The sequence below is a fragment of the Notamacropus eugenii genome, chromosome 2 (genome assembly GCF_028372415.1).
Source record: "Notamacropus eugenii isolate mMacEug1 chromosome 2, mMacEug1.pri_v2, whole genome shotgun sequence".
NCBI classification, from domain to species: Eukaryota; Metazoa; Chordata; class Mammalia; order Diprotodontia; family Macropodidae; genus Notamacropus; species Notamacropus eugenii.
In genome coordinates, this window is record NC_092873.1 from 82,292,765 (window position 1) to 82,304,305 (window position 11,541).

The following is an 11,541-nucleotide window of genomic DNA, read 5'->3' on the forward strand; positions in this document are numbered from 1 at the left end:
GATCTCTTCTTTCTCTATTCTATTCATGTAGGCATTCAAAAATGTAAAACTTCCCCTAAGAACTGCTTTTGCAGGATCCCATAAGATTTAGCAGGTTGACTCATGCCTAAAATTCTCTTGAATGAAGTTGTTGATTGTTTCTTTGATTTGCTGTTTAACACACTCATTCTTCAGTATTAGATTATTTGGTTTCCAATTAATTTTTGATCTATCTTGCTATAACATTTTATTACACATAAATTTTATTGCTTTATGATCTGAGAAGGATGTATCGACTATCACAGCCTTTCTGCATTGGATTGGGGCGTTTTTATACCCTAGTCCATGGTCAATTTTTGTGTATGTGCCATGTACTGCTGAGAAAAGGGCATGCTCCGTTCTTCCCTCATTCAATTTTCTCCAGAGATCTGTCATATCTACCATATCCATTTATTCACCACCTTAACTTTTTCCTTGTTTATTTTAAGGTTAGATTTATCAAGTTCAGAGAGGGGGAGGCTGAGGTCCCCCACTAGTATAATTTTCCCATCTATTTCTTCCTGTAACTCCCTTAATTTCTCCTCTAAGAATTTGGATGTTATACCACTCGGAGTGTTTAGTAATAATATTGCTTCGTTGTTTATGGTGTTTTTTAGAAGGATATAGTTTCCTTCCTTATCTCTTTTGAATAGATTTATTTCTGCTCTTGCTTTGTCTGAGATAAGGTTTGCTACTTCTGCTTTTCTTACATTTGCTGAAACACAGTTTGTTCTGCTCCAACCTTTTACTTTACCCTGTATGTGTCCCCCAGTTTCAAATGCATTTCTTGTAAACAACTTATTATTGGATTATGGTTTTTAATCTATTCTGCTATCCGTCTCCGTTTTATGGGAGAGTTCATCCCATTCACATTCACAATTATGATTACTATCTGTGTCTTTCCCTCCATCCTTTTCCCTACCGTTTATGCTTTCAGTTCTCCCTTTTCCCTTCCCTTCCATAAAAGTTTTAATTTCTGACCACCTCCTCCCACAGTCTTCCCTTCCTTCTTTCAACCGCCTCCCTTTTCCCCCTTTAACCTTACTACTTCTTCCTTCCCTTTTAACTTTCCCTGCCCTTTCTTCCCCCTTCCCCTCCCACTGCCTATAGAGTTGGTTAGACTTATATACTTAATTCAGTTTGTTGTTCATTCCTTGAAGCAAATCAGATGAGAGTACCTCTCAAACAATGCTCGTCTCCCTGCCCTCTTTCCCTCTACTGTAATATAATTTTGTGCCTCTTTTTGTCATGTAATTTACCATTTTCTGCTTCCTCCTTTCCACATCTCCAGTTGCAATCCCTTTGCATCTTAAATCACATTTTTATCATCACGTCATTTACTTTATACCTGCTCTGCTTACCTATGTATATCTTTTTTTATATTACAAAATAGATATACAATTTACAAGATTAACAAGGATCATCTACCCTTATAGGGAGGGAAACAACTTGCCCATATCGAATACCAAGTTTTTCTTTACCCCTATTTACCCTTTTATGCCTCTATTGAGACTTGATTTGAAGATGAAATTTTCTATTGAGTTCTGGCCTTTTTATCGGGAAGGTCTGGAAATCCCTTATTTCACCGAATGTCCATCTCCTTGCCTGAAATCTTATGGTGAACTTTGCTGGGTAATTGATTCCTGGTTGTAGTCCCAGCTCCTTTACCTTATGGAATATCATATTCCAATTTCTTTGATCTTTATATGTAGATGCTTTAAGGTTCTGTGTGATCCTGACTAGTTCCTCGATGTTTGAATGGTTTCTTTCTCACTGCCTGCAGTATTTTCTCCTTCACTTGATAGTTCTGGAATTTGATAACAATATTCCTTGGTGTTTTTAGTTTGGGATTCCTTTCTGGAGGTGAACGGGGGATTTTTTTGATGACTATTTTCCCCTCTGGATCTAGGATTTCTGGGCAGTATTTCTTGATGATTTCTCAGAAGATGTTGTCCAGGCTTGATCTAGTGTTTTCATGGCTGTTCTCTGAATAAGACATTAATTGTGCGCTAGACATTTTCTTTGGCTTTTCTCACGTGTGGAATGCTTTACTTCATCATTCTCTACCTACTGAATTTTCTGGCTTCTTTTAGGTTTTAATTAAAATACCATCTCCTAAAGGAAGTCATTTCCAACCTCTCTTAATTCCAGCATTTTCCTTCTTTTAATTGTTTTCTATTTATCATGTATATGGTTTGTTTTTACATATTTAGTTGTTTGTTTTTACATACTTAGTTGTTTGTTTTTACATATTTCGTTGTTTGTTTTCTTCCCATGAGATTGAGAGCTCCTTGAGGGTCAGGACTCTTCTGCACCTTTTTGTACTCCTAGCACTTAATGCAGTAACTTGTACTTTTTAGATGTTTAATAAATGGTTGTTGTTTTGTATAATCCATTTATAAGTCCATCAAGAACTGATTAATCTCTAGTCTTGCAATATCTACACTTGACCAAAGCACTGGAAGCATCTACCATCACTTCTTAACGCATGTGGAGTAATCATATATAATACCTTATAATATCTTTCTGTGTATAGTGGATTTGACTCTCATTATTGGGTTCAGTCTATTCTCTAGTATTAAGTATTTCTCCATTGTACATTTAGTCTGATATTTTCCAGACTGGTATCTCTCTCATGAGACCGAGGTGAATTGGACAGATTGTAATAGCTAAAATTCCCTATAATATTCCCTTATCATTTTCTTTGGTTTTCTTCATTATTTTCTTCATTTCTTCTATGCTGACCCTGTCATTTTCCTCTGAAAAATTTATCTCCTTTTGTCTGATTTTAATACCCTATGTAATGATGGTCTTGGGAAATATGAAACAAGTACACACATTGTTTTCTGTTTTCCTAGGGTGGAGAAGGCTGAGACATTAATTTTTCTGTTCTTCTTGCCCATACAGGTAACACAAGATGAGAGCAATGGAAAAGGTCAATGATAGTTCAGAATATGGCTTTATTTTGGTTGGCTTTTCTGATCGTCCTAAGTTGGAGTTGATACTCTTCAATGTCAATTTGACTCTGTATTCTGTGGCGGTATTGGGTAATACAACCATCATTCTGGTGTCCATATTGGACCCTCGACTTCATACACCTATGTACTTCTTTTTGGCCAACCTCTCTTTCTTAGACCTCTGTTTCAGTACTAGTTGCATCCCACAGATGTTGGTCAACCTCCGGGGCCCAGATAAGACCATTAGCTATGCAGGTTGTGCTGTCCAGTTATTCTCCTTTCTCTCTGTAGGTGGGATTGAGTGCATCCTTTTGGCTGTCATGGCATATGATAGATATGTTGCTGTCTGTAAACCATTGCATTATATGGCTATAATGCACCCCCAACTCTGCTTACAGCTGGCAGCTGTGGCCTGGGGTAGTGGCTTAGTCAATGCCATTGTTATGTCCCCACTGACGATGACCCTTTCACGATGTGGCAAGCGACATGTCAATCACTTCCTCTGTGAGATGCCTGCTCTGATTAAAATGGCATGTGTAGATGTTCGTGCAGTGGAGATGCTAGCCTTTACCTTTGCCATCCTCATCGTCTTATTGCCCCTCTTTCTCATCCTTGTCTCCTATGGATATATTGCTGCAGCAGTTATGAGGATTAAGTCAGCAGCTGGGCGGAGAAAGGCCTTTAATACTTGCAGCTCCCACCTCACAGTGGTCTCCCTTTTCTATGGAAGCATCATCTATATGTATATGCAACCAGGGAACAGCTCCTCCCAGGACAAGGGCAAGTTCCTCACTCTTTTCTACAACTTGGTGACCCCTATGTTGAATCCTCTTATCTACACTCTAAGGAATAAGGAAGTGAAGGGAGCACTGAAGAAGGTTTTTGGTAGGCATCAGGAAGCAAGAGAGAAGTGAGAACTTTGAAATGATTAAATGGAACAAACAATAAAAATTAATTAGGATTACCTTGAAGTCAGTTCCTTCATTTGCACTATTTTGCATCAACCAGGACTATGTTAATTTTCCTTCTTTTCATTTTGCAATCTAAGTTTCTATTGATCTTTATCTTCACTGTTGCCTAGTGTTTTTATTAGTGGTAGGATTTAAAGCAAAGGGCAATTTTTGTGGTTGATCTATAATTCCTCTTCTTCCAGTTTATAAATTTTTTAACTTGATGATTCACTTGATGGATAGAGATTCATACTAAGTGGGTCTCACGAGTAGGTGAAGATAGTACTCAAAATCATTTGGTAATGTCCGTTGACATAAATCTTTAAGAAGAAACACTAGTTATCTAGAACAATGGTAATTTTGCAAAAAATGAGATCATGATGTGTCAGGGAATTTATGGGAAATTTGAGTGGATCAGGAGTTGACAGTTCCTTAAGTTGTCCTTGTCTGCTGATGGTAAGAGTTCAACTTGCCACTACTTAACTAATATATTAACTTACTATGATACTGACCAGTTTTCATTACTCTTCCCATGTCATTAGCTACCTGCTTGTTAATGTCATTTATAATTTTACGCACTACAAACACCTTATTCCCAACCTGCTGTTCAGAATGAAAACAAAAATATGGACAGATGTATCCTCTACCAGAAAGAACGCAAATCATAATGGGGGTCTTAGAAAAGTTGTCAGATAGTAAATAAAGAAAAGTAATTATTCAGTGTCAGAAACCGCATATGTGATGACAAATTAATCAGTTGAAAATGAAAAAGGCACATTTCAGCACACTATTCTTCCACCTGAATTTATCAAAATTTAGTATCATATGCATAGTTTTAAGGGTTATTCTTACTAGAGATTGTGGTGGTTTCTCACATCAAGTTTGTTTGCCAACATGCTATTTCTTATGTTATCTGTACATTATCTGGGCTTTCCCTTTACTCAATCATAAAATGAAGAATGTTAATTTATTATCTATCATAATATGCAGAGCCAGTTACTAGGCATGAGGGAAGGTTTATATAAAGCTGCAAAATATATAGAAAATGCAAGAGAATTCACTGTGAAATTTCAAATCTAGGCATACTAAGATGTCTTCCACCTGTATGCCATCAATAAATGTTTATTTCATGCCTAATGAATATACACATTGTACAGTATATCCCTAATGACTCATTATCATGTCTTTATTTCTGAGATTTTAAACTTGTCTGTAATCTGTGATGTGATATCTGTTGATAACCAACTGACTGTGGTAGAACTAGAGAAGTAAAAAAAAGGAGTCACTCAGTGATTCATCTCCTTAACAAACATAAGTAGTGTCTTATGTATAATGAGCTGTGGAATAGAAAGATATAAAGAATATACAGGTTCCATCATTAAGTAATATATATCTTGATAAAGGAAGAAATTTGCATGGCACCTGGAGGTACTGCTCCCTTACATTTGAAGATAAGCGACCCCAAATTCTATGTGTTCTATGAGTTTATAACTGCTTTAGAAAAATGAACGTTGGTCTATGTTAACTTTTATCAGCCAGATGACACAGGATTCAAAAGAACTATTAATGAATTATTTTAATAATTGTTTAATTCAAAGTGAATTATGAAAATATTTAATATTCAATCTAGTAAGAAACCCATCAATAGATGATTTCCTATATGAGTCAGGAGCACACTTTTCCACAATATCTTGGACATAGATAAAGAACATAGAGAGAAAGATACATACAAACAGGGAGCATGGGTCATCATGGTATATAGATGGAGAAGCAATTTGCTTCACATTCTGTAAGACTACCAATGTTTTCTGACGAAGTTATCATCTTTTCTACTATAGCTACTCCCTGCTGATTTTGTAGGTTATTCAGTTTTTCTCATCATGAAGATGGGTATGTAGTCTGTATCAGTTATTTCTCCTTGCTGGGCTTGGGTGGACACTGCTTGACAGTTTTCCACTGTTTTTAGCTGCTCACTACTGCCTATGGCTCCCTTGAGAAAGAAGTGGACTGCTCTCTACTTTCAGCTTCTGGTTTCTTAATCTAAAGTGAAGTATTAGGAAGAATAGGGTCTTCTATCTTCCTTGTATCCTAAAGTTCAGAGGCCTATAGGTGTATTTAGTAAATATAGAAGTCACACACCTCTCATCAATGGACTTTGGTGGGTTGACTTCTATCCCTCATAAGGAGAGACTTTTACTTCTCAGAGATTCGTTTGTAATAGGGTTTCTTGCTCAAAATAAGATATTCTTTTTATCTCAGAGCCAAGTTCACCAAATACAAAACAATTATCTTGCTGAACAATCTTTACACATCGTATTTTTTTAACCTCAACTTTCAACTCACCTAAGACAGTCCCTCTGTTGAAAATCCCTGTGTGATTTAGATACAGAAAGTCATAATAACTTCTACTTAATGTGTACTTGCTAAACTTCACCCATTCCAAAAGACTGTCAAAGATTTTCTGGGTATAAGGCTACTTTCATTTTTGCAAGTCCAAGATTCCTTTGTTCTTTCATACAAAACAATAAGAAAGGAAGCAAATTGAATTAAAATGTCTTAAGTGTTTTTTAAACATATATCCACCTCTATTAACTGCATTCTTTTTTTTTTAAACCTTTGCCATAATCGTCTTTATATGTTCTGCCTCAAACCTTTATAGGGTTTGAACCCCACACCACCTACTCAAATTACTATAATGGGAATTAGAATATAACAAATAGAGGAGGAAATCATAACCAAAATGCTTTCGGTTAAAATGTTCAAGTGACAGAGATAGCACTACCAATAAGGTGAGAGGAACAAAGAAAACAACTTGAAGTAATTTAAATTTGAACTGTTTTAAAGGATGATCCTCTGGCAGTCAAAAAGCATTTATTAAGTGCTTACTATGGCTAAACATATAGCTAAGTATAGGGATACAAATAAAGTTTTTCAATGTCCCCCCTCAAGGACATCATATTCTAATGAGAGGAAAAGCATACAAAGAACTATATTCATAAAAACATAAATATGGAGTAATTTCAGAAGAAAAGCACCAATACTAAAAGTAATGATGAGCTCACTATGCAATATTTTATAGAGGAAGAAGATAAGAGGGCACAGAAAAGAAAAACATATTCAAGATAGGGTCTTAGTAAACACTAATGGTTAGCATATGTGAAATAGATGAAGGTTCTGAAAACGACACTGAGAAAATGTGATCTGATAGAAAGAAGACCAGGAGAAAGCAATGTCACTAAAGGTAAGAGAGAAGAGAGTATCCAGGAGAAGAGAATGATTGACAGTTGCAAAGTCTGCAGGAAAATCAAGGAGGATGAGGACTGAGAAAAGTCAATTAGGTTTCATAATTAAGACATCACTGATGTCTTTGGAGAGATAAATTTCACGTCAATTCAGAGAATGTTCATAATGTTTAGAATTGAGAAAAAGGAGAAAAACTGAAGGAATGGATTACAGATTGCACATGGGAGAAGGGATATAGGATGATAGGTGACATGGACCATCAGATAATGTGAAGAGCTTCTAAGGACAGAGGAAACATCACTATGTTATAAGGAGCCAGTAGATAGAGACTGAAGACTGATTGTAGTGTGGGAATGATATAGGGGACACTCTGGTGATAAAGATAGCATGGAATGAGATTAAGGTTAGGAAGGAAAAGAGACACATTTTCATGCTTTGTTTTTTGTTTTGGTTTTTTTTTTTTGCGATGATAGGGAGGCATGAGGGATGAGTGAAGGAAAAAGTAGAAGACATGAATTATTTGAGATAAATAAGAAAAACAGTGCTATTCGCAAATTACATTAATTTTTCTTCAGTGAAGTGCGAAGTAAGGTCCTCAGTTGAGAGGGTAGGGAAAGGAAATTCCACAGGAGACTTGAGAAGGGATGAAAAGATTTGAAATAGACCCAAAGTGAGCAGAGGAAAGTGAATCAATTAGGAAAATGTAAATCGATTGACTGACTTCCTTGAGGGCCCAATAAGGATTATAAGGTAGAAGAGTCAAGATGACTCAATGAAAAGTCACCATTTTGCCAAAGCTCCCTAAAGCACTTCTACAATGACCAAAGGAAGTAGGTTAAATTGAATTCTGTGTAGGAAAGTCAAGAAAAGAAGTCACATTGAGTCATTTTTCCAGTCTAGTGCAGCTTAGAAAAATAGAAAGAGAAGTCTGTGGACACTGAGGTGGGAGTTGGTCAAAGAGTCACTGAAAGTCGCATTGAGTTATGGAAGCAATAGCAATATGGGGAGCAGTTAAGTGCCCAGGGAAAGTGAGATGACTGAAAATATGAGGAAAAAGAGATCCCATGGGGTCCCTGTACTAATGTTAAGCAGCAATAGATGCCATCTAGCTGCTCTGCCACACATTAATCAGTTCCAAGTCACAGTTCTGTGGCAGAAAGGAGTAGTTATGAGGGAGCAGGGGACCTATCTGAATAAAGAGCAGAGCACAGACCAGAAGAGTAACAAGTATCTAACTGAAACACACTATGCTGGAAGCACTGAAAACGCTTTTGCCCCCAGACTGAGACATAACAATATCTAAAATACTTAAAACATCAAAGATAAGGTCAATCATCACCTCTACCCAGAGGTGAGTAAGACCCATCTCTAATATAAAGTCCAAAGTCAAGAAGTTGGGAGGCAAATGAGCAAACAACACTGCCTAATCATAAAAAGCTGCTATGGTGATAAGGAAATTCAAGATACAAATTTAGAAGACAAAAACTTAAAAAGAGTAGACATTATGTAGCATGAATTGGTGGTAGATCTAGGCACTGCAGTTTTGTGATTTTTATCCAGTTCCTAAGAAACAATAGAATCATAGGTTTTACACGGTTAGAACAATCTAAATTTGGAGTTTGGCAAAGTATCTTGGGAACAGGACAATGGGGGAGAGAATCTGAGGGTCAAGGATAGTATAGAATTAAATTAATTCACCAAGGGTTAGAGATAGAAAAGGAAGAATAATGTCCAGACTGGAAAATGAACATGAGGTTTAGGTCATTTTGAAGATGAAGGACAGGGATAGGGATTATAAGCAGTGGAAAATCTGGAGAAATATAATATTATGATCACATAAAGCAGGAATCCTTAATATTTTTGTGTTGTAGACTCCTTTGGCAATCCTCTCAAATAATATTCTGAAATGTACATTGTGTAATATAATATACATATACACACATATGTAAATGTATACATACAGGTATATACATACACACACACTCTCTCTCATACACACACATGTGCACTCACAAACGCGCACACACACACACACACACACACATATATATAATTTTGTTGTTGTTGTGTCGCATCCATCATGATGTCATCTCGAATTTTCTTGGCAACGATACTGAAGTGGTTTCCCATTTACTTCTCCATCTTCCATCTTGTCTTACAAATAAGAAAACTGAGATAACCAGGTTTAAGTGACTTTCTCAAGATCACATAGCTAAAAAGTTTGTGAGGCCACATTGGAACTCAGATTTTCTTAATTCCAGGCCCAGTACCTTACCCACTGTGCCACCTAGTTGTCCAATATCATTAAAAAGAAAACCAATTATTTTTAAATAAAGTTATAAAAATATTTTAAATCAAATGCCTAGACTTCAGAGTAAAACAAAGAAATTTGGGAATCTATGATCACGGAAATGGAATACTTGTGAGTGATGATAAGAGCAAGGATGTAACTGTAAAGTTACCATGGAATAGTCCATGAAAATGGAATACAACAAGTAATCTAGTGATTCCAAGATGTATAGGTGAGTAGGGACCACATTCCAATCTTGGAATGTGAAAAGATAAAATATCTGAAAAGATATGGGAACAATAGGTGGACTACTTAACAAAAAAAACTAGTTCATAGCCCGGTACGAAATGTCTGGAGTGAGAAGTAGGTGTTATATTATTGCAAGTTTTAAATGCTAGAAATAGACATTTATATTTTATTTTGGAGACTTGCAATCAGACTCATATTTTAGGAATATTAATTTGGAAGTGTTTTGGAACACTGAAGAAAGTTTTTGGATAAAAAAATGAGAGGGATCCTCTCTTGGTACTGGGTTCAAAGGATTTATGTGGTCTGGTATAATAGAGTATATATGGAGTTGGTTTGCGGCCATAGCACTTTTTGAAGGAATAGAAAATAACAGTCTCTAGATGACCCTAAGTAGTTATATGTACTCCATATGTTCTGCTGGCAATAGTCAGTCCCAGTACTAAGAATCCAATAGGTGGTAATGGAAATTTGCTTTACATGTATCTAGACTTCTTTTAGATTTAAATTAGATTAGATTAGATTCACTCCCTTGATGGATAAGGATTTACTCTAGGACAATATGTAAAGGGATCTGACTTATGATCATCCTAACTTAGTTGATGTTTACCCTCACAGAATGTTTTATCTACCTAAGAAAAGAACCATGATAGAATATACCTAAGAAAAAAACCAAGATAGAATAAAAAAGTCCAGGGAATCTGTAATAATCTTGTCAAGCTTCCACAGCAATTACAAAGGAGTCTATTGACATCAAAGTAAGGAAAGTGAAAGCAGAGTACAGATAACTGATTTTTAGAACAGGGGTGAAAGGGATGGAGTGCTTGAAATAAAAATAAATTGAGAGAGAATGGAGTATATAAATGAGAAATGAGAGGAGTGGGAGATGTTACTATCAGACTGCAGAATATAAGATTCAAACACCCACACTGGAGAAAAAGTGAAACGGGATGTAGAGCCTTCTAACTGTATTGGACTATAGGAAGAGTGTGACGAAAACAGCTATTGGATGATAGGGAATTTGTTAACAATAGAGTAGTGCTTCCACGGGGCACAATGAATTTGGGAAGCAGAGGAAGATGCAGAGAGCAAAAGGGTAGAGACGAGGTGAATATGAGGATTAAGAGAATAAGTAGCAGGGCAAAGACATTTGTGATTCAGCAGATGAAGACTTTGAATAACAAGCATAAGAAAAAGAAGAACTGAAAATTAAAATCACTTAGTGTCAGCTAGCTAACAAACCATAGTAGTGCAGTCCAAAATATATTCATGCCTTCTCATTCTGTATGATTCTAAGATCTATTTTTTTAAATTTAAAATTTTCCCAAATTACATGCAAAAACAAATATTTTTTCAAGTTTTGAGTCACAAATTCTCTCCCACTTTCTCCCTCCTCCACTGAGAAGGCAAAACACATTTTCATAAGTGTAATAGTGTGAAAGAAAAAACAGAAAAAAAACCAAGAAAAATAAAGGAAGTAACAAAGAAATATCTTCAGTTGACATTCCGATTCCACTAGTTCTTTCTCTAAAGATAGACAGTACCTTTTCATTTTAAGCCCTTCATAGTTGTTTTAGATCTTTGTGTTGCTGAGAATAGTTGTTACTCACAGTGAATCATCATACAATATTGCTATTATTGTGTAAAATTTTCTCCTGATTTTGCTTACTTTACTATGCATCAGTTCATAGAAATCTTTCCAGGCTTTTCTGAGAGTATCCTACTCATCAATTCTTATACTCAAATAGTATTTCATCACAATCATCTTCAGTTTTTCCTCAGTTGGTAGACATTCCCTCAATTTCCAATTCTTTGCCTCCACTGAAACAGCTGCTTT

The 11,541-nt window shown here is 36.0% G+C and overlaps 1 protein-coding gene across 1 annotated transcript; it reads left to right on the forward strand.

The window, feature by feature from the left end:
• The first annotated feature begins 2,935 nt into the window (after positions 1-2,935).
• On the forward strand, positions 2,936-3,889 carry LOC140523592 (putative olfactory receptor 2W6). The gene has a single exon (XM_072638400.1). The coding sequence runs from the start codon at positions 2,936-2,938 to the stop codon at positions 3,887-3,889; it is 954 nt and encodes a 317-aa protein (XP_072494501.1).
• Positions 3,890-11,541: the final 7,652 nt, after the last annotated feature.

What these genes read in the sequence shown, in the direction of transcription:
- LOC140523592 (XM_072638400.1), top strand. Translation starts at nt 2,936, where the DNA reads ATGAGAGCAATGGAAAAGGTCAATGATAGTTCAGAATATGGCTTTATT.